General features: G+C 63.6%; 1 protein-coding gene across 4 annotated transcripts in view; it reads right to left on the reverse strand.

Annotated features, from left to right (window-relative positions):
* Window positions 1-2,550: 2,550 nt before the first annotated feature.
* Unc-115a (actin binding LIM protein Uncoordinated 115a) overlaps window positions 2,551-27,804 on the reverse strand; it is a 29,663-nt gene continuing 4,409 nt past the window's right edge. Inside the window, exons 5-18 of one of the 4 annotated variants that reach the window (XM_037221378.1) lie at window positions 26,391-26,471; window positions 21,839-21,965; window positions 14,553-14,737; window positions 14,237-14,379; window positions 13,017-13,097; window positions 12,478-12,673; window positions 10,710-10,946; window positions 9,863-9,966; window positions 8,789-8,975; window positions 7,143-7,262; window positions 5,804-5,904; window positions 4,397-4,463; window positions 3,485-3,735; window positions 2,551-2,891 (exon numbers count right to left, since the gene is read on the reverse strand). In XM_037221378.1, coding sequence (XP_037077273.1) covers window positions 2,778-2,891; window positions 3,485-3,735; window positions 4,397-4,463; window positions 5,804-5,904; window positions 7,143-7,262; window positions 8,789-8,975; window positions 9,863-9,966; window positions 10,710-10,946; window positions 12,478-12,673; window positions 13,017-13,097; window positions 14,237-14,379; window positions 14,553-14,737; window positions 21,839-21,965; window positions 26,391-26,471 — 1,994 coding nt within the window. In that variant the 3' untranslated portion in view covers window positions 2,551-2,777. The remainder of the gene's footprint in view (window positions 2,892-3,484; window positions 3,736-4,396; window positions 4,464-5,803; window positions 5,905-7,142; window positions 7,263-8,788; window positions 8,976-9,862; window positions 9,967-10,709; window positions 10,947-12,477; window positions 12,674-13,016; window positions 13,098-14,236; window positions 14,380-14,552; window positions 14,738-21,838; window positions 21,966-26,390; window positions 26,472-27,804) is intronic. The other 3 variants (XM_037221379.1, XM_037221380.1, XM_037221381.1) reach the window with 3 other exon arrangements.

The following is a 27,804-nucleotide window of genomic DNA, read 5'->3' on the forward strand; positions in this document are numbered from 1 at the left end:
TGGCTTATTCAATCTCCAAAGTGATAGAGCTGTCGATACACGTATCCATGTGTCACAGTCGTGCACACGTGCCACGTTTGTGCTGTTGTGGCCGGTGTTTCATCCAGCCTGCAGGGAGGCTCCTCACTGGACTTGGAGCAGCCTAGCGGAAGCTGCGCCTCATTATACGTGAGTTGGGACACAACGACGATGAGCTGGTCGGTGCAGCTTCGGCATTCAGGCATGCATGCGCACATGCTACATTGGTACCAGTTCTGGCGGTGTTGACCCAACTTGTCATAAGGTCCGTTGATGGACTTGTCAATATCGACCGGCTGGCTGCCCCCCCCCCCCCCCCCCCGACCGCCTGTATATGGGCTCAGTGGCTGCTGTTCTCACCGCATTTATAAATGAAATATTGGACTGGGAGACGATAATAAGACGGCCGCAGTTGCTGTCGTGTGAGGGCTTACTCCATTTTGGCCCCCATTCAGCTTTGACATTGGTGGCATACCATTGTTGTACGCAGCGCTTCTTTGACATTCCGCGCCTGCTCGGGTGCATCTTGCCGCCGCATCGCAGGCCGGCCCGCGGGCCGGCACCTGGTGGTAGCCGGGCGCGAGGGAGGCCCCTGAGCAGATTATGCTGCTGGATTCTTCGGACCGAACGTCCCCAGACTGGAACACCGAAGGCCATGCGTCCACGGCTGGAAAGCTTGGTCCCTAGCTTGTTCTGATCCAGCGGTATGCATACGGTTGCTAATTTCGGGTCAACTCCCTTGGCTAATGTCGGTTGCTAAATGTGTATGCTTCATTCACACTTGTAAACTTATTAGGCTCGCAGTACAAGAAATTAGCTACCGTTTGTCTCATTCTCCCAATGTTGATACCTAGCATAGACCAATGTTGACCGTAGGAATGTCTATCGTCAAAACTAACACCAATCCATGGTTGCAGTTTTTTAGAAAGCGACAAAACACGAAAAGGAGCTCAGCGTCCCTAAGTTACAAGCACGCATCAGCGAGAATGGCTTTCACCTTGATACTCTACGGTGCATGCCTAGTGAAGCAGCCGCGCTGAACGCCACGTGAAACGCTGCGATCCCCGCTGGGGCCGATCCGCCGACTTTGATTAGAGCTCGCGTGCAATTAGGAGCCGCATGCATGACGCTGGATCAAAACAAGCTGCGGGTCGCCAGGTGGCAGGAACCGCCTGGGGCCGGTTCCTGCCGCGGTCTGCTGGGGCAGCCGGTTCATAGCCCGCCCTGGCCGTCCCATTAACTCCCAAATCATATAGCGCATAGACGGTGCTGCCATCTAGCTGGCACAGACGGCTGTGCAATCTAGCACGCACAGATGGTGCTGCCATTTAGTTCGTGGACCACGGTCCCTTGACAGACCGCGCACGCTGAACGGCACATAGTGTTGGCACCAGATGTACCCTCTATGGGTGATGGGCATACTTCTGGCTAACAGTTCGAGGATATACAGAGGATTGGGAGAGGGACTGAAGGCCTCACCCTCCCCCCATGAGTAGAAATGCGCCTTGACCATCCCATTGGCCATGAGTACCTCATCAGTCGTTAATCGGAGCATAAATGAACAAGACGGTAGCCGTGAACCTAAATGTCAAACGCCACACTTCTAGTTGCCCATTGCTGACATGCCAATTGGGCACATGTTAATCCCCATCGCTACTATAAAGACATAGCACCATCAAATCATTGTGACACGACTGTTTGAGGAACTCAACTCAAAACGCGCAAGCGAAACGGCCTGAAGCGTTTATTTTTTTCCAGAGCACAGTTTTCTAAGACGTCCTTGGACGCAGCCATCGTTAGCAGCCGGCCGAACACAGCAACAGGCGTGGGCGGCGCAGGACGACGCGGACACTGCCGCGACAACGGCCCTGGCCGGGGCTGGAAAAATAGACAGGACCGGAGGCGCGAGCACCAATCCGGACGGAGGCGGCGGCCGGTGCCGACCGTCCCAGCTGCTGGAAGCTACCATGCGTAAAAACGTCCCCAGCGACGGAACATGGGTACTCAAGCCCGCCGTCTAGACGAGAAGCTCTCCGAGAGCACGCTCAGTTAGTCAGCACCTAAAGCAGAGTACACGCCACATCTAAAATAAAGGGCCGACTACGGCAGACCGTGACTAGACCGACAGCTTAGCTACGTGCGAAATACGGCACCCGGTCCGAACCAAACAACGCCACAGAAGTCACAAAAACAAGGCATGCTATTGCAACAAGCGGGCCTGTATATACGTATCCACATTAGAATGCCCAGGGCGCAGCGGCGGCCCGCGCTCGAACCCAAGCCGTCCACTCGCCGGTGGCCGCCGGCCGCGCCGCGAGGCCGCCGGCCCAGGCCGCGTCTCGCGCCGGCCGCAGCGGCGCACCACAGCTGCCGCCGGCGGCCGGCCGGCGCGCGGGGCCCGGCCGGCCGCTCCAGCCCGCCACAGCTGCCGCGTCGCCTCGGCTGCCCTCGCGCGCTGCACTCTCACCGGACGCGGCCGCTCGCCGGCCGGCTCCGCCGCCGCCGCGGCTGCCGCCGCCGATCCGCGTCCCACCGCCGCAGCCGGCGGGGATCGGCACACTCTCACTAGCAGCGGGAGAACGCCACGCAAGCCGGGGACAGGCAACACAAGGCGCTCCGCCGCGCGCCGCCGCCGGCGCAGCGGCCCGCGCCTGGAAGCTCGAGCGCTCGCGAAGCGTGCATCCGTGGATTCGTTCGTCGCCGCGCGGCGCGCCCCCTCGCGCCCGGCGCCGGCTCGCCATTCGTCGCCGCCATGGGCTCTAGAAGAGACGGCCTCGCTTCTTGAGGTCGTTGCGCCGCCAGAGCGGGAGACGGTAGAAGTCGGCGCGTGGCATGTGGAAAAACATCTCGAACTCGGCGTCGGACAGGTGGCGCTGCAGCGGAAGACACGCGGACATCAGCACCGAAATCGTCGGGGCGAGGCTCGTTGGCATCCTCCTATCAGCACGACTGGGACCATGTCAGCACAGACACTGGTAAAGGTCGGGAAATGGGGTACGGCGCCAATTGAGATGTTATCACTACGACTGAGGTCAATTCTAATGAACGCAACCACTGTGAGGACAACTAGCAGGCGCATTGTATTCCCTAGAAAGAAAGGGCTACCACACGCTTGGGTGAGCTGTGTAAGAACAGCCCAAATCCACCCGCCTGTGCTCGCCACAAAATAACTGCCCTTCCCCCAAGTAAACAAGACGCACGTGGCGACATCTTTTAAGCCTGGTTAAACTCAGCACGAACCACATGAGCTCAATTTAAGCCGCTGTCGTCAGGTCAACCCAGGTCAGACTCAGTCAGCTCACATCAACTCCTGCACGCTCGGCCAGGCCCGATCCGTTCCTCCCCAGTCGGCTGGCAGGCCCAGCCTGATCCCAGAACCAACCTCAGCCCTGCCCAGCGCCGCACCACCCGATCCCTCCCCTCTCCCGCCGCCGACCCTCGGGACCGCCTCCTCCGCGCGCCGCACCTCCAGGTTGGCGCGGTCGACGTCGGCCGGCAGCCGGTAGTTGGTGGTGAAGAGCAGGTGCACCGGGTACACCTTGGCCGGCTCCAGCGGCGGCCCCGTCTGCGAGACGTTGGGCAGCGAGCGCCGCATGGGCGGGCCGCCGGCGAACTGGTACGGGTAGCGGTGGTAGCCCGAGCGCGGCGTGTGCACCGACACGGACTCCGCCTGGTTCAGCGCGTTGCGGTCGGCCTCCGTCAGAGAGCCGATCGAGACTGGCGGCACGGCGGCGGGTCAGAGCGAGGCCAGCGCGGGGTCAGAGTGAGGCCAGAGTGGGGCCAGAGTGGGGTCAGAGCGGGGTCAGAGCGAGGCCAGCGCGGGGTCAGAGTGGGGCCAGAGCGGGGTCAGAGCGGGGTCAGAGTGGGGCCAGAGTGTGTTCAGTGTGGTGTCAGAGTGGGGCCAGAGCGGGGCCAGAGCGAGGCCAGCGCGGGGTCAGAGTGGGGTCAGTGTGGGGCCAGAGCGGGGCCGGAGCCAGAGCGGGATCAGAGCGGGGTCAGAGCGAAGCCAGCGGGGTCAGAACGAGGCCAGAGCGGGGTTAGAGCGGGGTTAGAGCGGGTCCAGGGATCAGGGGGGGGGGGGGGGGGGGGGGCACGTGATGTGCAGAAAGGGGAGACGTCAAGTAGCATTGTTGCACATCTGCGAAAGGAAAGAAGACAGGAACAAGAGCGGGCACGGAGGGAATAACTAGGGAAGAAAGGGGAGATAACAGCAGAGTTCATTGTTTGTTCGGCGGACCGCGCAACACGCTCGCGGAAAAGCCATGGATGGCGACGGCGTAACATGCAGAACGAAAACAAATTTACAAATGATAAGTTACCGGGCCATTTACGCCGACCTACACGTCATCTTCACTTGACGCTGAGCGCATACACTCACTATCTGATCTGGCGCTGCTGAACTCGGTGCTGTGAGTCTTCTCACCCAGGCCTCCGTAGTAATCGCCCTGCGTAGAACGGCATCACGTTAGTGTGACGCTCTCCAGAACAGGGGCGCCGACACGGACACGTGACATGTCCGTGACCATGACCAGCCAGCAGGCAGGGAACATGTAAGGGCGGAAGGATGACGCTGCCCCTTACAATAAGCACATTACTCATGCACAAGTGCACGCGCATGCACTCGACACAAAACGACACAACGGCCACCGCATCCGCGCAGAACAAAGCCAGGCGGTCTTCGCCACACCGACCCACACTGAATCTTCAGCTCAAGACGTGTCACGAATCCTGTCCTATCCAGAAATCTCACGAGCCGCTACAGGGTGGTGCCTGATGCCACGCGTGACCTGCAGTGCCGCAACTGTCGGACGGCGCTGTGGTCCCGGCCCGGGCGCCAGCGGGCGGTCCACCGCTCCGGCCCACCGCTCCGGCCCACCACTGCCTCCGGCCAGCGGCGCGCGGGGACGGCGCGGCTGCGTCTGGCGCCGGCCGAGCGGTCAGGCCGCGCCGGCGGTCCGGCCGGCCGCCGGCGACAGGTGCGCGGCACATCTGTCACCGGCGCGCGACACACGGACGCCGACGAGACCGCCGCGCTCAGTCACAACACACACGCGCACGCACGCACGCACGCACGCACACGTGCCGGGCCGAGCTGGCGCTTGGTGCGCGGTGGCGGAGAATGGTCTGGGGACCTCTGTGGGCTATCCACTCACATATAGAAGGGGCTAGACTGTTCCACGCGTGTACATGATGGCGTTGCTTGGAATTCGTGGTTTGCACCCTTCGAGGTTTCACACAGACCGCTCCCGGGAAAGCATACACACTTAACTCCCACGTGCGACTCCAATAATGCGGCAAGGCCCACCCGCCCCACACCATCTGCGAGCGTAAGAGGCGTGGTCGTCCCACACGGACCACTCCCATCAGGCGAGCAGGGACGGCTCAGGAGCGGAGGGGCACACACACTAGACGTGCCGCATGCAGCTACCAACCGAGCACACATCACCCAGCCACCTCCGCTAGTGCCCCCCCCCCCCCCCCCCGCAGAGCCTGCTCTCAGCCGTCACACACAGCCGTGCCGCATGCGACCTCGTCCGCCGCTGGGTCACAGCCCCGCGGCGGCACCAGCCCCTCCCGCCGACGGGGCGGCCTCCCCTCTCCGCGGGAGGGCCTCCTCCGCAGCCTGGCGGCCGGCCCTCCTCCCAGTCACTCACGATGCCGGGCCCGTAGCCGCCGGGCCGGCCGAGGAACGTGTGCGAGCGCGTCTGGAGCCCGTGCCCGGGCCGCGGCGTCGTCTGCAGCGAGCCAGCGACTGCCGGAGCCGGGCGGCGCGCGTCATACTCACGTAGTAGCCGCCGCTGGTGGCCGGCCGGGCGCCGGCGCAGGGCAGCGTGCTGGCCTTCATGCCGTAACCGGGTCGCGGCGCCGACATGGACGAGCGCACGACTGGAACGGCGGTGGCGGCGCGCTCAGAGCGGGCGGCGGCGGCCGGCGCGGGACAGGCGGCGTGCCGACCGGGACAGCGCATGCCTCTCGCAGCGACAAACAAGCACGACGGGAGGGCGCTACAGACGCGGTTAATGTCAAGCTGGGGCGGTACGGGGTGCTTCAGGCGCCTCCCCTGCTGGAGGATAAAACGCACGCGCAGGATGGCCTAGACAGTGTCAAAGAAGGGACAGATCACACTGACGCATTCGTCATCAAACCGTAGCGCACTTGTACGGGGTCAGGCATAGGTCAAAAGTATGCTTCGGAAGAGATGCAGCGCCGTTTGCAGTCGTACGAAGTGTCATGTACGTCTGAGCGAAAAACCCAAACTAAACGACCAACGCATTCGCCATCAAACCGTATCGCACTTGTACGGGGTCAAGCATAGGTCAAAAGTATGCTTCGGAACAGATGCAGCGTCGTATGCAGTCATACAAAAAGTCATGTACGCCTGAGTCGAAAATTCAAACTACACGACAGCAACATTTCAGCCCACAACTCCGCTTAACGACGTGCACACAGCATGGCGCCAAACAACGGGGACAGGCAGGCTACTCGCTACCTAAACCACGGTCCAAAGGCAGGGGGGCATGCGCCGCCGCCGCCACGCGCGCACAAGCCGTGACATCTTGAGCGTCACCGCCGCGTCCGAGCCGTGCCAGTGCAGCCTCAGTCCAGGCCTGAGGGACCGGGGCTGGAGCGCCGGCCGCTCCGGGCCGGCCCCAGTCTCTGGTCGGCGCCGTCCACGAGGGCGCCGCGCCAGACGACGGCTGAGGGAGCCGGACACGCCGCAACCGAGCACGCACGGGCCGCACGGCCGGCCGGCCAGCCGGTCCCAGTCAGGCACAACGAGGCAAACACCCGTCCACAGGTGACAGACCAGCGTACGAGTGATAGGTCATGGATGAAGCCGCCGGGGGAGACCTGGTCACTGTTATTCGCGGGCAAACGGACTGCTTACCGTCTATCCTAGCAGTCATCACGCAGCACCTTTTGTTGAATAGGGCATCCAACACACCGACCGATAAGCTCCTCCACGCATCAGGACCAGCACCCTGCATCCGTTCAGACAGCACCTGACCCCGCCTGAACCCCAGCACACGGCTGCACCGGCCGCAGCGCCTCGACCCACGACTAGCCGCCGCCCCAGCCCGTCAGAAGGGCGCCGGGGCCACACGCCCCGCGGCGCCACTCACTGCGGTAGTTCGGCACGGCACCGTAGGCGCGGCCGGGCAGCGAGGAGCGGTACGTGCCGCCGCGCTCGAACTCCTCCTCCAGCTCCCAGGGCCGCACGTGGTCGGCGTCCCGGGACGGCGCTGCCGGCGGACGGCCGCCCGGTCACCAGCCGCACTTCCGACTGACAGCCATTGAGTGGTCCAGAGGACCTACGGTAAACATCGACTGCATAGCGAGAGACACAACCGAGCGGCAGGCGGCCGTCTCGAATCCGCGCCGTCCGGGTTAAGAGGAGCGTTCTGACATTTGTGCAAGCCCGCAGTGCTGACACGTCTAAGACATGCTTCCAGGGTCGTCACATGGTAGACGGAGAGAGTGACGCCGCAGAGAGCGACGGCACATGACAGCCAGCCAGGAGAGGCACGTCAAAGCCCGCCAGAGGAGCCGGTCTGGCCCGACAGAGGACGCCGGGCGCAGCGCCGTAAGTGGCGAGGGTCCGCTGGCAGGGCCTCCGGCTGACGACAGCGCGCGTGACGAGTGCCGTCAGAGCAGGAGACCGGGCAGCGGTCTCCCCGCCGGGCCGGGCCAGAGGAGACGGGGCAGCGGTGTGCCCACCGATCGGGTCAGAGGAGGAGACGGGACAGCGGTCTGCCCGCCAGGCCGGGTCAGCGGAGGAGACGGGACAGCGGTCTGCCTACCGGCCGGGTCAGAGGAGGAGACGGGACAGCGGTGTGCTTACCGGCCGGGTCAGAGCAGGAGACGGGACAGCGGTCTGCTTACCGGCCGGGTCAGAGGAGGAGACGGGACAGCGGTGTGCCCGCCAGGCCGGGTCAGAGGAGGAGACGGGACAGCGGTGTGCCCGCCAGGCCGGGTCAGGGGAGGTGACGGGACAGCGGTCTGCCCGCCGGGCCGGGTCAGGGGAGACGGGACAGCGGTCTGCCCGCCGGGCCGGGTCAGGGGAGGAGAGGGGACAGCGGTCTGCCCGCCAGGCCGGGTCAAAGGAAGAGGACGGACGGACCTGGTGAGCGGGGTGACGGCGGCAGTTGCAGGAGCGGGACGGGACAGGGCCGGTGCCAGAAGTGCGTGACGGGCACCAGGGCGAGGCCGCGCCGCCGGCCCGGCCGCCGCACCAGCCACAGCTGCCGGTGACCTGCCGCCAGGAGGACGGCCGGCTGCAGCGGCGGGGCGCACAGGATCGGGCGACAGGAACGCGTCGGCGCCGCACACAGGATGGGATGTGACGACAGCGTCAAACGCGCCGCCGGCTGTCTTAAACCAGTGTTGATGATGATTTAAGATTTAGGGCACGCCAACAGCGATGATCATTGGTGTGATTAATGTTGAATGGTGGGATAAATGACAGCGATCTACGAAGACCAGAATACTCAGGAATACGGCGTGCGCGGGACATTCGGCGGTTGAGTGCGCGCCGCAATCGCCACAATGCTCTGGCATAATGCCTCCTTCATAGTCCAAGATCAGACTAGACACGAATTTCGATCTCACTGCGTCGCATTTTTTACCTTCGATACAACGGCTCCTGCACGACACTCAGTCAGCTGAGGCACCGCACGCCCGACTCAATCAAGCCGCGAGGTACTGACGTCCACCTCGAGGCGTAACCCCCGCGACGCGCCACGGCCGCCGCCGCCGCCGGACCACTCACAGGCGTAGATGGGAGACTCGTATCGCATTCTGTAGGGCAGCTCGTGGTCGGCGTTGGGCGCGCGCGAGGCGTTGCGCGGGTCGACGTTGGCCATCTTCCACTGGCGCAGCTTCTCGCGCTCGCGCACCTGCTCCAGGAACACCTTGCCGATGCCGCTGGCGATCTTGTTCAGCTCGGCCTCCTCGCGCTGCGGCGGGGCGCGGGGCGACACGTGAGCCGGGGGCGGCGCCGCGGCGTGAGCGGCGCGGCACGTGGGCCGGGCGCCCGGGCGGCGGCCGATCACACGCGGATGAGGACACCGCGGCACGGAACACGAAGAGGCGGCGGGGGGGGGGGGGGGCAACCGGCCGCCGCCGGCGCCCGACAAGGCACAAATGTCAGGACACAAGACCAACGCTCTCCCGTCGCGCGCGCACCGCTCCACGCGGCCCGTCTGGTGCCGGACAGGACGTTGTGCCGGGAGCGGACCGCCCTATCACGACGCAACACCCGGCTCTGTTTGCGGGCCGGACCGACCGACTCCGGAGCCGGAGCGCAACCCAGCCACGGCTATCCGAGGATCGCCCAATGGAGCGGGTCGTGTCCGGTGGTGCTGATCCCGGCATGCAGCCCGACCCCGGCCACGATGGCTCCATTAGACGAGCCCGTCCGCGACTCATGTCGACGGTCCCGCCCGGCGTCTGGAGCCAGGTCCGAGCGAGTGTGACTAGACCTCGTACATGCCACCGTATTGTCGCCTGCTCGTGGGCATTAGCCCTAGCATTAATGTTGCAACCATTGCAGCAGTGATATCACAGCATACCCTCTCCACGGTGTTGCCCCCTACTTGCACATCATTGCGTAAACATTATTCCTAGACAAGCCTCCCGATCGCTACAGCCAATGACACCTCCGTCCTCCCGTTCGCTGTCTTGTAGCCTACTCGCGCGCCTGATTACTTAGGCATTATTCCTAGCATTATTCCAGCGACCGCTCGCGTCGCGTGTGCGCCCCCGCCCGTGCCCCCCTCCCCCCCCCCCCATCCGCCCTCCATGCCCCCGCCTCGGCCGCGGTCGGCCGCGCTCAGCTGCTCACCTTCAGCTTGGGGTCCTCGGGCCGCTCGCCGTCGGCGGCGCCGTCCAGCGTGTCCAGGTCGGCCTCGTGCAGGCTGGACTTGTCCGAGAGCCGCCGGCGCCGCTCTGGCCGACGGGACAGCGTCAGTGACGTCACTGCGCCGCACTGAGCGCGGCCGTCGGCGGAGCGCGGGACGAGTTGGACTCCGTCGCCTGCACACTCCCGACGCCGGCAGGCGACGCTGCCTCCTGAGTCACGCTCGCGACTCTCAAAGTTGCGGGGCGACTCTGATCCATGCTTATGTAAGCAGACATTGTGTACATCACGATGCAATTACGGCACCATAAAACCCGATGGCAATAAACGACATTCCATACGTCAACAGTCATCAGTACACAGAACAGATTTAATACCATGTTTCACCGCTGCCTTGCCCGTGAATCACGATATCATGGCACACTGAAGGTCTTCTGTAGTCAACGTGCGTCTGTGGTGATATGAGCACCGAGAATGACAAGAAGTGCAATCACTCACGCCCTGGGGCGTTGCGGAGCCCCGCGTGCCTTTCATGACCCGCCCCAAGTCCCCGTCAGCGTGAGTCGGATCTGTCCTGATCTCCCCTGAGCCCGTGTAGGGCCGTCCGGTCTGCCGCGCGCCAGTCGCGCCGGTCCGACCGGAGTCCGCCCGGAGCGCGCCCGGTGCCAGCCCGGAGCGCGCCCGGAGCGCGCCCGGATCCCGCCCGGTGCCCGCCCGGTGCCCGCCTGGAGCCCGCCTGGTGCCCGCCTGGAGCCCGCCCGGAGCCCGCCCGGAGCCCGCCCGGAGCGCGCCCGGTGCCCGCCGGGAGCCCGTCCGTCCTCCCTGCGCTGACCTGGGTCGGTGTACGGGTACGGCGGGCCGGGGAAGTCGTCGCGTTCGATTTTCGCCTGCTCGTTGGCGGACGGCTTCTTGGCGTCCGGGTAGTGGCTAAGCTCAATCGGCTCCTCGTTGTTCATGTAGGGCGAGCGCGGTCGCGGCGTCTCCGACTCCATCTGGTTGACGAGCGCCTGCATGCCGGAGCGGGAGCCGGGTCGCGCGAACACCATCCGTCGGCCCGAGGAGCCCACGCCTGCGGAGGCACGGCCGAGACGGCGGTGAGGCGGCGCCGAGGGGCCTGAGGTAGGGCTGAGGACCATGAGGCGACGCTGAGGCGGCACCGAGGGGCCTGAGGTGGGGCTGAGGACCATGAGGCGGCGCTGAGTGGCCCTGAGGCGGCGCTGAGGGGCGCTGACACGGTGCTAGGGTCCTAAGGTAGGGCTAAGGGGTCGAGGTAGGAATGAGGGACCCTGAGGCAATGGGCCGAAGGGCGCTGAGGGACCCTGAGGGGCCCCGAGGCGGCCCTCCCGGGCCAGAGCACAGTGTGGCGCGGCGAGCAGACATGCCGCGTCGCCAAGGTCGGAAAGGCCCGACGCCGCACGGCGCGGTCCCCCGGATGCTTGGCCGGTATGCAAGGCAGATCAAACATTAGGTTCATTCGATACGGAGCCGTGAGACGGCCATCACCAAACCCATCCGCTACATACGTAATTAGCGCCGCATCAACACAACGGAAGGACTGCGTCACCGCTGCAACTCCGCACGAGCCAGCAGTGCGTCACTACGCTGGGCGACTTGGGAGACCGCTCCCACCTGCACCGAGCGCAACGGAAACCGTGCGGCGGTGTTCACCTGTAACACACCGCGGGCTGCGTCCCGTCGTCCCCGCCCTCCACACAAAAATCCGCGCACACCACGAGCGCCGACGCCTGTCAAAACACGGCGTACAGCGGGCCTTTCGCCAGCCTATGACACAGTCACCTCACGTCCCAGTGTCGAGGGCCACTGGCGCCCCGTGTCGCGAACAAAACCTGCCCCCCGAATAGAAGGCAGTCAGATCCGTGAGCGGCGCGTCCACTTTCGCCTGGTCTACATAACGGCACATTTGGCAGCCACTGACGAGTACGGTAAACCGGCAGGAACATGCCGGCGCCGAATAGATGGCGTTTTTGTTCCGGGTACCACGACAGGAAAATCAGCATAGCAGGTCGAAAAGACCAACAGCTTGCATGCGCGAAGAGGAAATATAAAACTGCCAGCGAATGCGAGAAATATGAGCCGACAGAATGACGTTACTATGACGCACCAGTAGTCCGTAACGGATTAACTGCAGCGACATTATAGAAAGGCTGGGTCACTGACCCCGGATGTACAACAGATGTTTAAACAGCCATCAACGGGGCTCGCTGTCTAACCATTGGTGCCTATCAGCGCATCTGGCACTCCATGACCATATCTCGGAGCAGAAGCACCGGTACAGTCGGAGCATGTGGTGGTGGGCAGGGAAGGTCCCAACGGCATCCGGCGCGTCAGGTCGGAGAGACGGCCCGACGACGCTGATCAAACAAATACACCCGGACCGAGCAGACTGGCAACAAACAACACGGTGGCAGGCGACCGACGCCGCTCACTGCCACACCGCTGACTAGCCCGACCGAGCAAGACGTCCTAACCGCGACACAATGCCCACACCGCCGTTGTCCTCGCGCCTCGGGCGGGGTCTGCAGCGTTCCCCGCGCGCTCAGTACCCGGCCGCCGCCCGGGCGCCGGCCACGGCCACTCACTGGCGGGCGGCCGGTGGAAGTGCGGACTCTTGGGCGGCTTGTCGTACGGCTCGATCGGCCGGCGCAGGTAGCCCATGGTGGGGCCGTCGGCCAGGTAGCTCTGCGTGTAGATGCGCGTCACGTCCACGGGCGTCGTCATGTTGCTGCGGTACTCGCGCAGCAGCAGGCCTGGGCTGGCCGACCGGTAGCCAGAGTACTGTCGGCACGAGCGCGGCGCGTCAGACGCCGGCGGCGGGCGATCACGGACGGATCGCGGCACACGTCAGGTCGGAAACCGCCCCGCCACGCGCGTCAAGGGCGCCACAACGCGGCGGGCGCTCCCAACCAGGCTTACCCGCTTCACATGTACCCCGGCTGGGAGCCTGGCATTCCCTGCTCGACTCATGCGGAGCACCGCTACCCACCCACACTCACCGCTCGCAGGTCTCTCCCGCCACCATGGCGGCGCCCCCACCCCACACCCGGCCGTCCCCACCGTCACATCGCCGGCCGTCCCCGGCCCGCCCTGCTCCCGGGCGCGCGCCCCGGCCGCCACTCACCCGCGAGAAGCTACGGTAGGGGCTCGCGATGCCGCACGAGCCGCTCACGCTGGGCGTGCGCGACCGCGAGCGGAACGAAAACTGCAACACAGGACAGCCGTGGCCAGCCAGGCGGCGCGCGCCACCGTCCGTGTTAGTGGGCGCGAGCAGCCAAGCGCCGACAGGCAGCGGCCCACCAGCCAGCGCGACGACGGCTACACAGGCTCGCACGCGGGCATTCCAAATAAGACAGCGACGCTCGCGCCGGAGGGCGTGCAAACGAGTGCGGCAAACGGCCCGCTCACAGAGCCCGAGAGTGTCAGAGTGCGGCTGCTGAGTTTGTGTGCGACTGCTGAGTTTGCGTGTGACTGCTGAGTTTGCGTGTCACTGTTGAGTTTGTGTGTGACTGCTGAGTTTCGGTGACTGCTGAGTTTGTGCGTGACTGCTGAGTTTGTGTGCGACTGCTGACTGATCTGTGACGTGCGACGTGTGGCTTGCTTTGTGATCGTGTGACTCGGGCAGTGAGTGGGCTCGGTGCTGTGAACTGCCGCAGGCAACAGCTACACGCATATCTATGTATGGTACAAAACAAAACAAAATGAAAAACCGACACATCGCTCATCACACAAAGCCAGGCAGGATGCAATACTACAAGGGCAGTAAACTCGATCCAAATCAGAACAAATGCACGCCAAAAAACCACATCACGTCAAACAAACCTATAGCCAACTAATCATCGGCGCTCGTTCGGCGCCTCGCCCGACGCGCAGCATGCCGCCATGCCCGCGCTGGGTTCCGAGCCGCCGGCTCGGCCGGCGCGCGGAGCGGGCCCGCCGGTGTACCTGTGTCTCGCTGGCGCTGGTCGAGAGCCGGTCCAGCTCGGCGCCGCAGCGAGCTCGCCGCTGTACCTGTGTCTCGCTGGCGCTAGTCGAGAGCCGGTCCAGCTCGGCGCGCGGAGCGGGCCCGCCGGTGTACCTGTGTTCCGCTGGCGCTGGTCGAGAGCCGGTCCAGCTCGGCGCGCGGAGCGAGCCCGCCGGTGTACCTGTGTCTTGCTGGCGCTGGTCGAGAGCCGGTCCAGCTCGGCGCGCGGAGCGGGCCCGCCGGTGTACCTGTGTCTCGCTGGCGCTGGTCGAGAGCCGGTCCAGCTCGGCGCCGCAGCGAGCCCGCCGGTGTACCTGTGTCTTGCTGGCGCTGGTCGAGAGCCACTCCAGCTCGGCGCCGCAGCGGGCCCGCCGGCGTACCTGTGTCTCGCTGGCGCTGGTCGAGAGCCGGTCCAGCTCGGCGCTGCGGTCTGCCGCGCTCTCGTCCGCGTCGTGCTGGCCGTTGATGATGAGCCCGTTCTCGGTCGGCCCGGGGCCGCAGCGCGGGTGCCAGATGGCAGCACCTGCGGCACGGGCGGCAGGTCAGGCCCGCGGCCGCCGCCCGGCGCCGCGTCCACACGGCGGCCACCTCCTCGCCCTCCGATACCGCTGGGAGGTTCGCGAGGGGACCAGCAGCGGCGAGCCCGGTGCGGCGCGGTGGGACGCCGCCGGGCGCCGCAGGCTCCTCCTCCCTCACCTTGCAGATACATCTCCTCGCCATCACCGAAGGGGTCGCCGCACTTGGTGCAGCGCGCGCAGGTCGGGTGGAAGTGGTGGTTGTCGCCGGCCTGCAGCACCTTGCCGCTGATGTAACGCTGGCAGTAGGCGCACTTGACGCCATACTCCGCCTGGTAGTGCTTCTCACAGTACGGCTTTCCATCTCTGCAACAGATGGCGTGCAGGAGCGTCACACGCCGGCCACGGAGTCGGACCGATTTGCCCCCGTCGTGTCACTGGGCCCGGCGCCGCAGACACCCGTAAACACACCGTTTCATCAGCATAATGAGCTCGCATTTGGCTGATGGGCTCCCCGCGAGCTCACAAGACACGGAGCGTCCGGACACTTCCGCCCACGTGAGTCACGCACTCAGCTCAAAAGAGACCTGCGAATTCTATCTCTTAACGCCCGCCCACGCCGCGCCGACAAAAACCTACCGACAAAGGCGCCTCGACAAGCGGGCGCCACTCAGCAGAGCACCGCGTCACGCCGCCAGAGCCCGCCACTCCACACACGTCACGGTCGCCGCCCAAGGCCGGCACACGCCGCCACCGCCGCCGCAACACACCACCAGCCCACGCCATCCGCGTAGCCCGGGCGGAGGCGGCCGGTTCCGATCCGTCTCCAGCGACCGACCGATGTCACCCGCTCTCCGGCCGCCGCCGTCGGACGCCGGCGTCACACCACGGCCACGGGCGCCGCAGAGTAAATACGGTCCCGTGGGGAGGGGAGCGGGCGGCGGTCGATGCGGCGGCACGGCCGGCGCCTGCGGGCCGCGCCGCTGACCCGTGTACGCTCCGGCTGAGACGCCCCGGACACTGGCGGGTGCGGGGCTGACGAGGGGTCTGGCGCCAGGCTGACGATGGGGCTGGTGTCGGACAGACGAGGGGCGCCTGACGAGGGGCTGGTGCCGGGCTGACGAGGGGGCTAGTGCCGGGCTGACGAGGGGCGCCGCCCAGAGCTGGTTTGGAGGTAGCCAGCTGAGCCCTTACGGCGCCTCGACCACAAGCTTTTTTGCACAATTTATTTGCAAGCGCGTGGGAAAATGGCAAACTAGGACCACACCCACCACAGATAGTCCAATGTTTCACAGTTTTATAGGCATTCATATTATATAAGACACCGCCAGCCAATGTCCACGCCCAGCTCCCATGGTATTTAGCAAAACAGATCAGGCCATAGCAGAACGTTTCCAGATTCGTTGCGTTCTACTGCCCCTCGTCCTGCCATCTGTCGCTTTCTTCGGCCCCGCCTCTCGCTACCAAGCACCTCTCGTTCTCTCTCGTTCTCTCTCTCTTTCTCTCTCTCTCTCTCTCTCTCTCTCTCTCTCTCTCCTCTCCTCTCTCTCTTCTCTTCTCTCTTTCTCTCTCCTCTTCTCTCCTCTCTCTCTTCCTCTCTCTCTCTCTCTCTCTCTCTCTCTCTCTCTCTCTCTCTCTCTCTCTCTCTCTCTCTCTCTCTCTCTCTCTCCTCTCTCTCTCTCTCTCTCTCTCTCTCTCTCTCTCTCTCTCTCTCTCTCTCTCTCTCTCTCTCTCTCTCTCCTCTCTCCTCTCTCTCTCTCCTCTCTCTCTCTCTCTCTCTCTCTCTATCTCTCTCTCTCTCTCTCTCTCTCTCTCTCTCTCTCTCTCTCTCTCTCTCTCTCCTCTCTCTCTCTCCCGCGAGCGCTCGCCGCCTCAATAACGCCGGCGCCACAGCTGTCGCGGTGCTCCTCTCGCCGGCCCAGCTGGCGGTGCGGGCCGGCGCCGACGGCCGGCTACGGCCCGCCACGTCAGCGGGCGGCGGCGGCGACGGCGACAGACGCCAATCTCGCAGGCCGATGCTCAGAGGCAGCCACCGCCCGCCCGTGAGAGGAGGGAGCCTATCGGACCCAGGCAAGGGACGGGGGGGGGGGGACGAGTACTACTAAGGTCGGCTGGCGATACGGGCCGGGTATCAGAAGCACCACTGCGCCCGACAGTTGCAGCAATACGCCCGGATACAGCAATACACATCCACGCTCGGCGTGAGAGACGAGGTGCCAGCGGCCATGACAGTTTCATCCGTCGTGAAATTACACCAATGCTGCCACGGGTGGGTGCTGTAATTCGACACAAATTTCGTAGGATATCTTGGAGGGAAAGAGCGTGATTCTACGCTCGCGGTGTGTTACATAAACTTCGCCAGCACGCGGCCAACTGCAGAGCTGTAACACCGTCTCTCTCCACGAAATTGAAGAGCGTTCCCTAAAGAACAGAGCACGTCCCCATCCCACGTGACTTTTCTGAGCTCACCATGCCAGTCACGCACGCCCACAAGACATCGTGTGCTAACAAAACATCAGAAGCTGAGGGGCGCCGTGAAGGGCAATCCCTCCGCTGACCAGGTCGAGGAGCGCTATCTGAGGCCCGGGGGACAGTCGGTCGGCACTGACAAATGAATCACTCGTAAATATTACATCACTGCGCGATAGCGCACCCTCGCCGACAGCTTCTGCGGCCGACGAGGGCCATATACGGGCCGAGCGGTACGCGGAGAGAGCGGACGGCACCCGACCGACCTCCGCGCCCAGCGAGACGGGCCGCCCGCCGACCCCTGAGACGGGCGCGGCCGCCGCTCGATGCACACAGACGCTGGAGCCAGACATATCCGTTTGGACACGTGTGTGTACTGCGAGCGCGCATCATTTATTACTGGCTATTGTTTGGAAGTTGAAAAAGAAACGCCACGGGCCAGTGGGCTTCTCATTTATCTTCTATGGAAATGGCGTATAACAGTGTCATCTGGTGTGGAGCCCTGTAATGTTAAGAAAGGATTCCAGCGTTGTAAACATGCGTCCAAATAACCTAAATTAACTTTAAAGACTATGGTCATGCGAGACTTGATTGGCATCTGCAACGACATCAGAAATATTCATTTTGGTAATCAATTATCCACCTAATGAGTGCACGAACTTGACTAGTCCTCCCTTTTAAACATTCTGAGCCTTCTGCTGGTAATCGTCAGTTAGAGATACAACGATAGCCATGTGTGATCTGACACACATGATCAACGCCGAGGTTCTCAATGTAGTGGTTAATCTTTCAATATCCGGCACACACAGCTCCATTTCAACAGACGTAATGCCCCAATGTCTAATGGCGCGGTCATCCGGTCGTCTGGAGCCCAGAGCAGCGCTGAGGACTGCAGTGACGGGCTGATCGGGATCAGCCGCCCGGCCAACCAGGCTAACTCAGCTCCGACGAAAACCACATCGCTCTACAGGGCTCAGCAAGCGAGTGGAAGTCGCAGGCCGCCTCCGCTAGATGCTGATGCTGCACGCCGCGGGCTTCGATCAACCGGGTGTCGCAAGTGCTGACTAGTGTCTGCCCGACTTCCAAAGACCACAGCCACGACCAACATCTAGAATCCCTAGACAGTAATCCCTACAAGAAAAGAAAAACAATGATCGCCGCTTCCAAGCACGCCAGCCTCTGGCAATCTCGCTCGCTCCCCGTTACGCCAGTGAGGGTCCGCAACGTGGGACTGCAGGACCTCGCAGCCATGCACGTCCGAAGGCAGAGCATCGCTGGCAGACGTCTGACGTCACCGTCCGGGGAATGCGGCACCCTGCCCGTCACCCGTCCGCCTGCCAAGAGCCGATGGAGGCGTGGGCCGGCCCGCGTCCATCCCAGCCCGTCACGCTCCCAGTGCGTCCGATCCACCCCAGCTGAAAGGCTGGTCCTGATCTTCGCCCAGCGCTGCGGGTTCCCGAGCATGTGTAGCGTTTCCCGGGCAGATCCCAAGCTTTCCAGAATTCTAGTTGTGTCAACGTAAGTCTTGCAAGCTCGTCATATTCCCTTCGCGACGTTCGTTAGCCCCCCTCCCCCCCCCCCCCCCCCCACACCCCCATTTATATTCAACGTTCGTAGCCCGATCACATCCCATAGGTAACGTTCCTGAACGGTCCTTACCGTGACTGGCGGAGAAAATGGCTATCCAACGTTCCAAGTAGTCCCCCCCATCCCTGCATAGCGTTCGGAGCCAGTCTCCACCCCTATCAAACGCCCGTAGCCAGTCCCTGTCCCTATTCAACGCTCGGAGCTTACCTCGATCCCTACCTCACGCTCATAGGCAGTTCCTATCCCCATTCGACGTTAGAAGCGAGTTCCTATCCCCATCTCGGGGCCAGTTCCTATCCCTGCCAAGCGTTCGCAGGCGATCCCCATCCAAATCCGCCGTCGCAGCCCGTCCTCATCCGTGGCCGCCGCCCCCACCCGGTGGCCGTCACGGCCAGGCGCTCACTCGACCGCCGATGACCCCATCCCAACACCCTGCCGTCCCATCCCGACGCCATGCCGTCCCATCCCGATGCCGCACCCTCACAGCGCCCAGCGCCCTCCACGTCCAGCTCCCACGCTGTTTGGCAGACAGATCAGTCCAAAGCAGAACATTTCCAGTTTCGTTGCGTTCTGTTGCCCTTCGTCGGGTGACCTAGCGCTCTCCTCGGCTCCGCCAACCGCTACTAAGCACCCTCTCTCCCCCTCGCTCTCCCTGAGGCGCGGCCCCGCGAGCCAGACGGCCGCCACACGCTCTGGGAAGCGACGCACGTGGCCGCTGCCGCCGCCGACGGCCGCGCGGCGCCCGGTCCGGTATTGAACAAACGCGACGCCGGCAGGTGAGAGGCGCTCCCACTCTCCGCCGCCGGCCCGGCTCGGCCGGGACGCGCCCCGCCGACGGAACGAATCGCCGCGGCGTGGGAGCTTTCGCCCCGGCCGGCGGGCGACCGCAGTCCCGGCTGGAGTAGCCGCACCGCCGAGCCGGCCGTCCGTGCCGGCGGACAGTGTCCGGAGCCGGCTCAGTTGCTCAACTGACGTCACGATCTCTGCGAAGCGGCGACTCCCACCGAGGCCAGTCGCGTCGTACGGTGCACAGCTTGCAACATTCTGCAACCGAGAGCCGCGCCAATTGCTCGCAAACGGCCAGCCAGAAACGGGACGCCGAACCGTTACTCATCAAGCCGGCCGTGAATTCACGGCTCGCTGCTGCCCCCCCCCCCCCCCTTCCCGCCTCCGGCCGACATACGCCCCTACATCCGCGTGCCGACACCGTGGAAGCCCCGGCCGCACACGCTCGGTGATCTTGTTACCGAGCTACCTGTCGAGGCACCGGGGCGATCCCGACGCGTTCGGAGCGACAGCGGCGCACGCGGCCGGCCGGCGTTCCCGGCAGCCCGGCCCGAGCCGATTCTGCTATCGCCCGCCGGCTCGGCGACTGGGTCACACGTGACGGCACGGGGGTCGGCCGTGAGGGAGCGGGGCAGAGGCGCCGGTGACGGCCAGGCCGCTAGCGTAGCCCCCCCCCCCCCCGCCCACGCCGCAGCCCCCCCCCCCCCATGTCACGCAAGGACGCCCGGATTATTTTTATGTGGTAATAAGCTGTGGTGTGACTGGTGCCTAAGACCGGCGACAATTCAGACGGTCCAATATCCTCAAATACGCCGAGTACGCCCAAGCTATTGATTTTACCGTTCCCTTCATGCAAAAACAACCGCACGTCGAGCGCCAACAACGCCTACTTGTTGCGGCATTGACTACAAATGAACTGGCGGAGAAACACACGTTTGAGCTAAGGGAAGCCCAATGCACGTAAATGAACCCCCGTGCTGTTATGCAAATCCGCGGCAGGATTCTGGGCACAACGAGCAGTCGCGCCTAGTTAGTGCCAGCCGCAAGCGCTTTCCAAGTGGCTGACGTCACCCAGTTTGCATGCAAGCCGCAAGCATTTGTTTCCAGAACGACGTCATAAAGCCGGTCATGTGCTGCAGCACACAAAAGCTGGGATTATCCGAGTGCAAGTCCGTCAAGTTCTCTGGCAGTCGGCACTGAAATCTGGAGGTGTGTGCAAGTGGGGGGGGGGGGGGGGGCACCGGGTGCACATGCTCGGTTATCGGAATTTGCATATACATACGTGTTTTACATGCACACATGCATGCAACTCAATGTCAACAACAAAAATTTAGGTAGCATTGTTAAAATGAGTACACTGAAAGCTTGCGATGTTTTCAAACGCTGTGCAACCAACTTCACGTGTCTCCGGCGCGCTGAAATGCTTTTTTCGCCAATGAACAACTTTGAACTGTGCCCTCCAACCGTCGCCAAATCATGCAGACGTTTTAGACGTTAGTACCATTTGAAAATCTAACAAATAGTGCCAATGTCCAAAGCATTTATATTTGACGATACATACATTACGGTCGACATTGGCACGTGGGATGTAAAACCCGCCGCAGCAGCTTATCCCGAACTTCCCCGATTGCTAGATTCACAGCGCAAATAAAGGCCACAGATAAGCCTGGTCAGAGCGGAAACAAACACCGCTGGTGGCCGCTCACGCACCCCACCGACACTTCCCACGAGATTGTGCGAGGAGCCTTCCAACAATGCCTCCCAGATTGCCTTACAATTGGCTCCGTGTTTGTGCCCGTAATACGATGTGCAGCGGTCTGACCAGGCGAGCAAGCAGCGCCGGCCAGCGCGTGAGCCGTCACGGCGCGGTTAGTGGCCGTCTCTCGGGCACCTACCCCATTGGACATCGTCCAGTTTAGTTTTAATTTCGGCAGGCTATGGTATCGAGCGTCAGCAAAACGCTAGCAAGGAAATCCATACAAAACGTAAAACCTCGGGACGCTTCGCATGGATGGGTAGCCTTTCAACTGCAGGCGCCGTGTCCGTGCGGCAGCAGCTATTGAGGCCAAGCATGACAGTGACGGACTCCTGTCACCCAGCTCCAGCTCCAGCTCCACCCAGCTCCCGTCAGCGCGAGGCGCCTGCGGGATTACCGCCGGCGGACAGCGCCCTCATATCGCACAACGCATCGCAGGCGCCATCGGAGTAATGAATGCATTTCGATCGACCGCGAACGCCCGCCGGGCGGACACCGGCCGCCACGTACTAGCTCCGCCTCGTCGCCTCGTGAATCACGCGCCATTTTAAGACGCGTAGGGCGTGCGCTCCGGCCCGCCCCCGCCGCCGGTACGTGGGGAGGCGACGGAGATGGGAGGGGAGCGCCGGAGTAGCCGCCCCGTCAGAACAGCGCTTCGCCCAACCGTAACGCGCTGTCCTGCCGTCCGGACGGTTAAGCGTGCTCGGCCATGACCTGCCGTCCCCGGCGCAGCCTCCTCCTCCCTCCAGGAGCGCCTCGTGTGACGTCGGCCACACCCCCGCCTGCTGCGCGGCTGGTTTTAGCGGTGCGGGGGCGTAATCCTCGTCACGCAGGCGGTGGCGGCCCCACAGCGGCCCGGCGGCACCCACCTGGTCATGTACTCGCCGTGCAGCAGGGCCTTGCAGGTGGTGCACTTGAAGCACCAGATGTGCCAGGGCTTGTCGAGCGCGATCAGCGCCTGCGACTCGGTCAGGTCCTGGTGGCAGCCGGAGCACTCTGCGCGGCGGCGGGCGAGGTCAAGTCAGGTCAGGTCAGCGGGACCGCGCCGGTCACGTCCCAGCACCGAGCCCGGCTTAACCACCCGAGGCAGACTCACACCCGCACCCACACATCAGCCGACTCACCCAAATCACAGCACACATCCCCGGTACGAGTGTTAGTGATGTGTACCTGTCCGTGCAAAGCAGCACCGCGAATGTCACGATTTCCCGCAGAGCTGCACACGTCGTTTTGCTTTTACGTGGAGTGGGATACGGCGAAGAGGTTCTTCTCCCGCGACGGTGCCAGCATACAAGCAGCGGCACATCAACGCACCACGCAGGACCCCCACCAGAACGCCTCCTTCTCCCGCTCGTCGTCCGTCATCCGCTCCTCCTCGGCGCCGGTCGGCACGAGGACCGCCCTGAGCCGGCCGCTTTCATCGCCGGCGCGCCTGTGGTCGCGGCCGTGCCTCCGGCCGGACCGCGGGCTGGCCCGCGGGCTGTCTGCGGTCGTCCGGGCCGGCCGCACCCGGCCCCGGCCGGGCCACGCTGGAGTAAACAGCGCGAGCGGAGGGCGCCGCGCCGCGCGCCGCCGCTGTGACGTCACCGCTGACTCACGGGTCGGCCGGGCGGCGGCCGCTGGCGGCGCGCCAGCCGGGCCGGCGCGCCGCGCTCATGGCGCGCGCTGCCGGCTGACGCCGCGGCCGGGAGCGCCGCCGGAGCCGGGCGCCGCTCCGCACGCCATCGCCGCCGGGCTTCGGCGCCGCTTGCGGCGGCGCACTGCCGCCGGCACGCAGCGGGCGCAGCGTCCCGCCTGAGCGACGCTGCGGTGTGTTGCAGGGCGGCTCGGACCGGAACGAACGGGGGTCGGCGAGCGGGGGCGGCGAGAGGTGAGCGGGGGCGGAGGGGAAGGCGGAGGCGGGGTGGGGGGCGTGGAGCGGAGAGCGCGGCGGGGCGCTACGGCTCCACACGCGGCGGCACGCGGCGACCGGCGAGGCGCGCGTGTTGACAGCGCTGAGTTGAGTGAGGGTCGCGGGCACGCGCCGGCTCCGGGACGTGGCGCACGCGTTGCCGTCGGAGGCGCGGCGGCGGCGACGGCCAGAACCGGTGACGCGGCGCTCTGTCCAGCCAGCGGGGCCAGTGCCGCGAGCCAGCGAACCCCAGCAGGAAGGCGAACCGTCGCATTGGGGGACCGAAGACATCGTCGCCACAGCGCGGACACGAAACACACGGACACGCGCGGACACGCTGCCGAGCCAGACGAGTGGAGACCGGCGACCGGTCTCACCGCCGAGAGACATCACGGCGGACACCGCAAACGAGACCAGCTTTCCGGACACACATTCAGGGGCAGGGGTTCAAGGGTTTTGGAGATAAGGAACTACAGTTGCTAGAGCGGTGAAATGCTCAACCTTGATAAACTACAAGCGTTACGACGCTATTTCGGTCGCATGAACTTTGCTAGTTTATAGCCCATAGCAGCTGGTACGTAACGTGACGGCCATGTATTTGCGCCATAATCGAATGACGATCAAACAAAACGCTCCAGAATCGATTGATGAGAGTTCCTGTCTATTAGCGCATCTGACATGAACCGCGACCATCGAGTTTAAGTGCCACGATGACAGACCACGTGGACCAGCCAAACCGCTGTCGCGCGCATCTCCGGTCGGCCCGCGAGCGCGCGGTCGACACGAGTCGGCGCGTCAGACCGTCCACACACCGGGCCAGCGCTCACGACACCCGCGGCGCCGCCATCACGTCCCAGTCCGTAACGCGCGCTCTGTCAAAGCCTGGCCAATCGGCGTCCGAGCTGTGACGTGACGGCGTCTGCGCCGCGCGACGGAGGTACGGCCGGGGAGAGGCCGACCGGCGCGATCGGAGGGAGACCGCGGTCGGGCTCCGCCACGCTCAAGGATGCCGCCGACGAGATGGGCAGGAACCACTGAACGAGCCGGCCGCCCACAGCGGTGGCTAGCCTTGTGGCCCGGGACCTCGCCGAGAGCGGCCGACGTGACCAATCGCTTACGCCATCGACCGGAGGGTTCGTGACGGCGTCAGTGCCGCCGCCAATCGATTTGAGTTTTACCTTTTCGATCACCACGTCATTGGTCACGGGGTGCGCTTACTCGCTCATGACTTCGACAGCACGCGGACACGAGCCGGGACAGAGCACTGACAGGTTTGACAAAATGTGGCCGGCACTCGGTCGCGGTGCACGGAGCTGGAGTGACGGGGAAACACGGGAAACGGACGGGAAAAGACAGCGCAGTTGGCTGTGCAGTCACTTGCGTTCCTCATGGGACTGCGCGGTGCACACTGTCGCGCAATCCTCCACGGAGCGCTGACAACCAGTGCGCATATTAGCGCCCAGAGCGCGCAGCGGCAGCCAGGAATCGAACCGGGAGCAGGGACTGAGGATAGTTTTCCGCGCAGCAACACGCCATAAGAGTATCTGCTTGTGTGTGTGTCATCGGGGCTTTACGACGCACTCAGCTGCTGAGGCCATATGGCGTCGCCTGCCTCCCACCCCAGCAGGAAGGGCGGGCACCGCGGGGAATCGAACCCCGTGCCTCTGGTTTCCCAGACGCGCAGTGGTTAACGCAGACGCGTTAACCACTATACTACCAGCACATCTGCTTTGAGAGTCTGTCGTCGTGAGGGTATCTGCTATGAGAGTGTCGTCGTGAGAGTATCTGCTATGAGGATCCGTCATCGCAAGGATATCTGCTATAAGAATATTTCGTGAGGGTATCTGCTATGAGAGTGTCGTCGTGAGAGTATCTGCTATGAGGATCCGTCATCGCAAGGATATCTGCTATAAGAATATTTCGTGAGGGTATCTGCTATGAGAGTGTCGTCGTGAGAGTATCTGCTATGAGGATCCGTCATCGCAAGGATATCTGCTATAAGAATATTTCGTGAGGGTATCTGCTATGAGAGTGTCGTCGTGAGAGTATCTGCTATGAGGATCCGTCATCGCAAGGATATCTGCTATAAGAATATGTCACGAGGGTATCTGCTATGAGAGTGTCGTCGTGAGAGTATCTACGAGGATCCGTCATCGCAAGGATATCTGCTATAAGAATATGTCACGAGGGTATCTGCTATGAGAGTCTGTCGTCGTGAGAGTATCTGCTATGAGGATCCGTCATCGCAAGGATATCTGCTATAAGAATATTTCCGTGAGGTGGTATCTGCTATGGAGCATGTCGTGAGAGTATCTGCTATGAGGATCCGTCATCGCAAGGATATCTGCTATAAGAATATGTCACGAGGGTATCTGCTATGAGAATCTGTCGACGTGACGCTATCTGCTACGCAAATTTGTCGTCACGAAGGTATCCGCTCTGAGAATCTGTCGTCGCGGGGGTACCTGTTAAAAGAATCTGTCGTCGCGGGAGTATCTCCTTCGAGAATATGCCGTCGTGAGGGTATCTGCTATGAGAATTTGTTGTCGCGAGGATATCTGCTATGAGAATCTGTCGTCGCAAGGATATCTACCATGAAAATCTGTCGTCGCGAGGGTACCTGCAATGAGAATATGTCCACGCGAGGATATTTGCTGCGGATCTGTCGTCACGAGGGTATCGGACTACATGGACATAACAAGACTATCCTTTGCATGTTCGTCCTGTAGTGCACATTCTTCTCTTCAACGGCACTCGCGAGCGTCTGCGATCCAGCAGCAGCCGACAACGGCCCGCGGCGGCGGGCTGACGGCCACGCACAGACACCCCCACAGCCCGCGCTGTGGTCTGCTGCCCCTCGACACTCGCTGCGCGGCCGCTGGTGATGCGCGGAGGACACGCACTGTCCGCGTGGCACCCGGCCTAGCCCACCACTAGGCGACACCAGGCACGTCAACTCGGCAGCGACAACCGTCAACGTCACCTTCCCTTAGCACCCGACACTCACTGGCACCTTACCGGAGACACCAAGCACCCACCCAAAGCCCAGACGAGCCACAAAACACCGCCGACGCCCCCAGAACGCCAGCCCAAGACGGCCGCCACGCCCGCACTACTAGCTCGTCACAACACGCCCGCCCCATTCACCATGGCATGCAGCGAGGTTGTGGATGTACAGCGGGCCGTCCGGCACCAGGGGAACTCCAAACAAGGGCGACACCAGGCTCCCCATGCTCCACCCGGACTAGACTCAGTAGAGCGGGTTCTACGCACAGTCTGCCCACATCTACAAACTACGGCGGGCTCCTAGCGCCGCAGCCAGGCCGCCCAGACAAACGCTACCCAAACGCAGCTGGCAGGCGCCCGGCACCGGCGCCACTACAGCAACCGCCGACCTTCGCCAGACCGGCTCACCGGACAGGCCGACAGCAAGACAGCGGACAAACGGGGGGCGAGCAGAGAGTCCAGCTAGCCGGAGCGGGAGAGAGCGAGAGTGACGAGAGAGAACAGGACGAGCGTGCCACACTTACTGCCCAGCACCCGGTCACCCGAGCACGCGCGTCGCGTTCCGGCGGCCCACACAGACAACTTACTGCCCAGATGACGGTCGTCTGTCGGGCCCAGCGAACACGGCCGACAGGGCGGGAGAGAGGGGAAGAGAAGACCGCAGCGTCAGTATCCAGCACGCGCTACCCCGCCCCCGCCCCCGCCCCCGCTCGCCGAGCGGGTGGGCGTGGCGCGCGCGGTCTGGCGGCCGACGGCCGACGGCTGCCAGGCAGCGCCGGCCGTCGGCGGGCGCCGGCTGTTTTTACAATACGCCTGCTCGGTGGGTAACGCGATCACCCGCATGCGGGCATGCCAGGTATCGGCAAACGAGGCCCGTCGCCGGCGGGCGGGTGCGCCGCGGCGTGCCAGGGGCGGTGCGCACCGACCGCCGCAATATGCGGACACACGGTTCGCCGCAGCACAACCCCGGTCCAGTCTTCACTGGCATGGTCGTCACCTGACGCTGTTGCCTGTGACGTCATGGGGGCTACGTCATGCAAGAGCGAATGCAAGTCCAAAGAGCACGAGCTGTTGTGACGTAGCTCCCAGCGAGGCCAGAGGCAACAACAACGTTAGGCAGTGACCTTGCCAATGAAGAGCTGACCTCAGCACTCAGTCAGCACGACGCACCACGCCACAGCCGCATCCTACCCCACCAATACGCCGGTGGCGGCCGTGAGCACCGTTAGAGCAGCGGCCGTCACGGTCCAGGGTGCATCTGCATGACGGCGCAGGCGCGGACAATGGACCGAACTGTCCTCTCTTGATAGTCGACGAGCCAGGCACGCAAAAAGACGGGTTCTTGCCGCGACGGCCGGTACGCGCCATTTTGAACGGAAGCGGACGAGACATGACCAGCCCCTGCCGGTCCGCGGGGCGCAGTTGGCAGCGCGACCCGGCGTCAGCATTGGCAGACCCTCCCCGCCCCCGGAGGTGCCGCAGGGTGATCCCGCCGTCGTCCTAGACCTGTCAGCGTGACCGCTTAATGTAAAGCCCCCCTTACACCCCCCCCCCTCCCCCATCCCCACCTTCCCATTCCCCGCATCCGCAGTAAACCTTCGGATGACGTGGAGCAAGGGAGCAGGCCGAGTCAGAAAACGGAAACAGACCCCCAGCCGTACGGACCATCCCGCCCTCATCAACCGGCACACCGCCAACGCTGGGCAATAAATCTCCAGCTCAGACAAATGTCCCCAGATTTAGCCCGCAATCTCGCCGAATCGCGCCGTCAGATTCCAACCGCCCACCCTCCCTCGACACGCCGCTCCGCGCGCGTCGCACCTGCCCCGGCGCCCCGCCTCCCTCCGCCTCTGCTCCCGCAGGCCTCCCGGCCTCCCCGCCTCCCGGAAACAGCAGCTGACGGCTGCGTCCGTCCACGCCGCCACTCAACGACGGCCA

This window comes from Pollicipes pollicipes, unplaced genomic scaffold (assembly GCF_011947565.3).
Source record: "Pollicipes pollicipes isolate AB1234 unplaced genomic scaffold, Ppol_2.1 Scaffold_4740;HRSCAF=5597_pilon_pilon_pilon, whole genome shotgun sequence".
NCBI lineage: Eukaryota > Metazoa > Arthropoda > Thecostraca > Pollicipedomorpha > Pollicipedidae > Pollicipes > Pollicipes pollicipes.